General features: G+C 36.0%; 1 protein-coding gene across 1 annotated transcript in view; it reads left to right on the top strand.

The window, feature by feature from the left end:
* The first annotated feature begins 1,245 nt into the window (after nt 1-1,245).
* The window catches only part of LOC102842777 (multidrug resistance protein 1-like), a 155,441-nt gene continuing 149,846 nt past the window's right edge, over nt 1,246-6,840 (top strand). The window contains exon 1 of the mRNA XM_006832286.1: nt 1,246-1,298. Within this exon, the coding sequence (XP_006832349.1) occupies nt 1,246-1,298 (53 nt within the window). The remainder of the gene's footprint in view (nt 1,299-6,840) is intronic.

Genomic DNA, 6,840 nt, shown 5'->3' with positions numbered 1-6,840 from the left:
ATTGTTTCAATGTCTTTTTATAGGTTTGTCTTATAACAGTGATCAAAATTTTTCAGGCTTCTATGTTGACCTGGAGCCTCTTCTTTCTGAATTTTATGAAATGCAAATCATTGATTATTATATTACACTATGTGAATTCTGGGTAGGAACACTATGATCATAAAGATATAGGGGAAAATACTGAAATGTATTTATTTAAAGTGAGTTTTATTAAATATTTTATTTCTATGACATGCAAATTGTTGATAGTGTTTGCTTTCTTATATGTTTCAAATAACGAGATGGTGCAAAGTTAGTATAGCAATTGAAAAGATATCTTATTCAGAGTTATGACCTTTTACTTTTAAAAAAGGTAAGAATATGCCTATGGATAAACGCAGCTTCGTTTTCAATAGCTAAAGCATTTCTAACCCATTGGATCTCCTTCTTTCATGGAAAAACTTTCTATTTGAAATTGCATTAGCTTTTTCAGATCCTCGGGTACTGCTTAATTAATTAGTAATTCCACTTTGGAGGTTAAATTCAAATCCATCACAATCAGCTCATTGGACTATATGATACAAGGATTAATGAATGAGGTTGAGTCACAAAGTTCTCTATATGTCTATAAAAAAAAATAGCTTATGTGAGTAATCTTAATACTAGCTAAGATCCTGAAGTGTCATCCAAAAGAAGAATACATTATGCTCAGTATAGTTTTAATCATGAATAGATTTTCAAGATTGTCTACTTTTCATAAGCGTTCATCCATATGCAATGGAAGATCTAATTTACTCACAGGATTGAGGAAGCAGAAAACGCTCAGACTGTTAGCTTGTTTTTAAGAAACCACTGTGCCAGTTTTACAGGGAAAACGAAGCATGCGATAACTTAAAGGCTTTCATCAATTAATATCAAATCAGTGGCAAGATGAGAATGAAATTCCTAAAAAAAACCCATATGTTGCCCTTCTTATTTTCCTTCTTTTATTCCAAATCTAAAATTTTTTGTTAGCTCCAAATATAAGCTCAGCAGAGGCAAATATTAGACATTCACAGATAGAATCAGAGTAGATGAAATATCAAATCAGAAACTTCAGGTGACAAGTGAAGGAGCGAGTCTGGGGGTGAAATATTGAGCGGCATTTTTTTTTATTTTTCAGATCTTGTTAGGGTTATAAAGGATGCTTTATGTCAACTAAGTGATCAAATTTCACATAGCATGTTTGTCAACATTTTATTTCAGAGGAACTAAATTATAAGAAAGATGGCAAATTCCGAAAGAGCTGAAGAGCTGCAGGAAAATTATCAGAGAAATGGGTAAGCTTTGCCTGAATTCTGCAAAAAGTATTTTTCTTCTATGAATTCAAATATTTTCTATCCTTTCACAGCTGAAGAAAAATGTTTGTAATTTTCTCCAAACATAGTAGCTTTTTGTATATTTCTGTATTTCAATATAATTAGTACTGTTGTTGCTGTAAAGTGTCATTGAGTCAGTTCCGACTCATGGAGACCCTATATACTAATACAATTAGTGTTACTAATACTAATATTACTAATTAGTAATACTAATACAATTAGTATTACAACTGATTTAGTAGTGATTTTAGGACTTGTATAGCTTCAGGATTTAGTTTAATTTTTCAGGTATGTCCTTTTCTGAATTTCTTGTAACACCAGAGTGTGGAGGAAAGATATCTGAATATTTTCATTTCAATTCTCTTTGAATACCTCATTTATTATTATTTAATAATAAAAATAATGTTGGATTCGAATTATTTTTTCACCAAAAGCGTATGTGTATATGCATGTTATAAAACTTTCTTAACTATAATAAATTATTTAAAGCCTTATAACAAAAATATTTTTTAAATCTACTTTTACTATAATAATATGGATGTTGTTGTTAAGTGCTGTCAAGTCAGTTCTGACCCATAGCGACCCTGTATAGGGTTTCCAAGAGCAGCTGAGTAGCTGGTGAACTTGAACCTCCGACCTTGCAGTTCAAACAGCCTTGCGGTCTGGCACATTAACCCACAGCACCACACCTCACTACAACTCATTGTTCATTAGTGCAGGGTCACAAATAGCCAGAAAGAGGGCTCCCACCTTACCAATTTTCTCAAGTTTTAGAATGTTTTAATGAGACACTTCTGTAAGCTGAAGGAAATTCCTCTTGTGAACATTCTGAAAAACAGAAAAGCTACATCCTATACATTTCACTTAATCTCCTCCCCTCCGAGATGGATTTACTTCATGTGTTTCTAAGCATGTTTCCCCCATAAACCCAAAGTAAATTCATTGGATTGTGATATGAAAGGTGATGAAAATTCAGGTTTATTGTGGAATATATTTGTGCTCTAAGCATTATCTATGGACTGAATCATGTTCTCTCTCTATATTTCACAAGAGGGCTCTATTGTGGTGGAAAACAACAACAACAACAACAACACAAGTCTGATTAACATTTAAAACAAATAGTTTAGTACAGTTAAAGAGTATTTTGCTAACAGGTAAACAGAGTCTAGATGCCCTTGACAAAGTGTTCCAATGAATCACAGAATTACTGAGATTAAAAAAAAAACAAAAATCATAAGTAAGGGGGTTGTTGTTATAAGTGCCATTGAGTAGGTGCCAAATCAAAGTGACCCTGTATATGGTTTCCAAAGAGTGGCTGATGAGTTTGAACTGCTGACCTTGCCGTTAGCAGTCCAGTGCTCTCCTACAGAGTCATTCTAGGGGTATTTTTGCTTGATTAATATTTATAACCACTACTTATTTGTCACTTCGTCATACAGTGGTGGCTTGCCTGTTACTGTAATACTGGAAGCTACACCACTGTTATTTTAAATATCAGCAGGGTCATTCATAGTGGACAGGTTTCAGTGGAGCTTCCAGACTAGGAAGAAGAGGCATCCTACTTCTGAACGTTTAGTCATTGAAAATCATATGAATACCAGTGGGACATTGTCAGATATAGTGCTCAAAGATGAAAACATCCTAAATAGCTGCAGAACATTGTCAAATATAGTGCCCGAAGATGAGCCCCTTAGCTTGAAAAGTATTCAAAATACCACTGGGGAAGAGTTGTCTCCTCAAAGTAGAGTTGACCATAATGTTGTAAATGGAGTAAAGCTTTCAAGTCCATGGGCACAACTCAAAATGAAGAGAAACAGCTTCAAATATCCATTAATAATCAGAACATGGAAAGTAAAAAATATGAACATAGGAGAATGGAAGTTGTCAAAAATGAAATGTTGTCCATAAAGATAGATATTCTAGGTATTAATGAGCTGAAATTGACTGGCATTGACAATTTCTAATCTGATATTCACATGGTTTACTATGCCAGAAATGACAAATTGAAAAGCAATGGCTTTGTCAAAAAGAACATTTCAAGATCTATCTTGAAACACAGTGTTGTTTGTGATAGGGTAATATACATATGACTACAAGGAAGACCTGGAGTCCCAGTGTGGTACTATAGGATTAACACTGGGCTGTTAACTTCAAGGTTGGTGGTTAGATCCCACCAGCTGCTCCTTGGAAATTCTATGAAGGGTCACTACGAGTCAGAATTGACTCAATGGCATTTAACAACAGCAATAGCACAAGGAAAAGCAGTTAATACCACTATTATTCAAATTCAAGCACTAACCAGTACAATCAGGGATTATGAAATTGAAGAATACGATCCACTTCTTTGGAGTCCTGGTGTGGTGCTGTGAGTTGATGCACTGGACTACAAAGTTGGTTTGAATCACAAGGTTGGTGATTAAAGCTCACCAGCTGCTTCTAGGAAACCCTACATAAGGTGGCTATTGGTTGGAACCAACTCAATGGCACTTAACAACAACAAAAACCAACTTCTTCAGCCTGAAATTAATCGAACATGAAATCAAGAGGCAATGATAATCACTGGTGATTACATGATCACTAACATCATTCAATGAATATTCATTGTAAACACCTCTTTTAAACATCATAAAAGGCAATTATACACATGGACCTCACCAGATGGAATATACAAGAATCAAATTGACTACATCTGTGAAAAGAAATAATGGAAAAGTTCAATATCATCAGTCAAAACAAGGTCAGGGCCTGATGCTGGAACAGAACATCAAATGCACATATACAAGTTCAGACTGAAGCTGAAGAAAATTAAAACAAAGTCAGTTCCAACTCATAAAGGGTTTCCAAGGAGTGACTAATGAGCTTGAAGTTCAAACCAGCCTTGCAGTCCAGTGCATTAATCCACAGTGCCACACCAGAACAAGGTTATGAGAACTAAAATACAACCTTCAAAATATCCTATCTGAATTTAGAAACCATCTCAAGAATATATTTCATGCACCAGACACTAATGAGCAAAGACCAGAAGAGTCAAGGTGTGATATAAAGAACATTATGTAAGAATAAAGCAAAATATCATTAAAAAGAAAAGACCTAAATGGATGTCAGAAAAGACTCTGACACTTACTTTTGAGCATAGAGAAGCTAAAGCAAATGGAAGAAATGAGAAAGTAAAAGAGCTGCATAGAATTTCAAAGACAAGTCAAGTATTATGATGAAATGTATAAAGACTTGATTGTGGTGTTGGAGGAGAATACTGAAAGTGCCATGGACTTCCAAAAGAACCAATAGATCTGTTTTGGAAGAAGTGCAACCAGAGTGCTCCTTGGAGGCCAAGATGGCTAGGCTTCGTCTCTCATACTTTGGACACATTGTCCGGAGAGAACAGTCGCTGGAGAAGGATGTCATGCTGGGTAAGGTGGAGGGTCAGAGAAAAAGAGGAAGACCCCCAACGAGATGGATCAGCCAGGTGGCATCATTGATGGCGTCAAGTGTGGCGGCAGTAGTGAGGTTGGCCCAGGATCAGACATTGTTTTGTTCTGCTGTGCATGGGGTCGCTATGAGTCGATTCCGACTCGATGGCACCTGACAACAACAACAACAATAAAGACTTGGAGTTAGAAAACCAAAAGGGAAGAATATTCTCAGCATTTCTCAGATTGAAGTACTGAAGGAAAAATTCAAGCCTTGGGTTGCAATATTGAAGGATTCTGTGTGTAAAGAAATACATAGTCACTATTGCAAAAAGATGCGTCCTGGTGTGGCACTGTGGGCTAATGCATCAGACTGCAAAATCATTTGAACTGCAAGGTTCGTGGTTCAAGCTCACCAGCTACTCCTTGGAAACCCTATAAAGTGTTGCTATGGGTTGGAATTGACTTGACAGCACTTAACAACAACAATATAGCAAAAAGAAATGGTCAACGTTTTACCATTTCAAGAAGTAGAATATGATCAAGTTACTGAAGGAGAAAGTCCAAGCTGCACTGATTGCATTGGCAAAAAGGAAGGCTTTAATGATGGACAGACTATGAATTGAAATCTTTCAACAAACTCATGCAACACTGAAGGTGTTCACTCATCTATGCTAAGAAATTTGGAAGACAGCTATCTGGCCAAATGATAGGGAAGAGACCCATGTTTATTCCCATTCCAAAAAAAGTTTACCCAATGGAATATTATCTCAAACAATATCATTAATATCACATGCATGTAAAATTTTGCTAAAGATAATTAAAAAAAAAAAAAAATGCAGCAGTAGATTGACAGGGAGCTGCCAGAAATTCAAGGTGGATTCAGAAGAGAATGTGGAACAAGGGATATCATTGTTGATGTCAGATGGATCTTAGCTGAAAGTAAAGAAAACCAAAAAGATGCTTACTTGTGCTTTATTGACTATACAAAGGTATTCAACTGCATGGTTCATAAAAAAACAAAACAAAACAAAAACTATGGATGACATTGTGAAGAATGAATATTCCAGCACACTTCACTATACCAATGAGGAACCTGCACACAGACCAAGATGCAGTTGCTCGAACAGAACCAGCAGATACTGAATGGTTTAAAATTAGGGAAGGTGTGTGCCCGGGTTATATCTTTTCTTCATACTTACTCAATCTTTATCCTGATCAAATAATCTGAGAAGGTTTATTACATGAACAAGAATATGGCATCAAGATTGGAGAAAGACTCATTAACAACCTGCAATATGCAGATGATACAACCTTGCTTATTAGAAGTGAAGAGGACTTAAAATATTACTGATAAAAGCAAATTCTACAGTCTTCAGTATGAATTGCAACTCAATGTAAAGAAAACAAAAATCCTCACAACTGGACCAACAGATTACATCATGATAAATAGAGAAAAGGTTAAATTTGTCAAAGATTTCATTTTTCTGGAATGCGCAATCAACACCCATGGAAGCAACAATCAAGAAATCAAATGACACATTTCATTAAAGGCGTCTTTTAAAGTGTTTCTGAGCAAATACATCAGTTTGAGGACTAAGATGTGCCTGACCCAAACCATGGTATTCTTAATTGCCTCATATGCATGTGAAAGTTGGACTATGAATAAGGAAGACCATAGAAGAATGAATACATTTGAATAATGGTGTTGGAGAAGAATATTAAAAGTACCATGGACTGCCAGAACAATAATCGAATCTGTCTTGGAAAAAGTACAGCTAGAATTCCCCTTAGAAATCATGATGGTGAGACTTTGTCTCTCATACTACAGACATGGTATCAGGAGGATCCAGTCATGGAGAAGGACATCATTGTTGATAAAGTGGAGGGTCAAACAAGATGCACTGACACATGGCAGCAATGGGCTCAAATGTAAGGACAATTGTGAGAGAGGCACAGGACTGGGCAGTGTTTCATTCTGCTGTTCATAGAGTCACTGGGAGTCAGAATGGCCTCGGTGGTATCTAACAACAGCAACATTTACAACGTTGCAGATGCCAGGATTTTGATAGACCACCTCTGCAGAAGTTGGT

The sequence above is a fragment of the Chrysochloris asiatica genome, unplaced genomic scaffold (assembly GCF_000296735.1).
Source record: "Chrysochloris asiatica unplaced genomic scaffold, ChrAsi1.0 scaffold00006, whole genome shotgun sequence".
Classification (NCBI taxonomy): domain Eukaryota; kingdom Metazoa; phylum Chordata; class Mammalia; order Afrosoricida; family Chrysochloridae; genus Chrysochloris; species Chrysochloris asiatica.
This window is presented reverse-complemented; position numbering and strand designations above follow the sequence as displayed.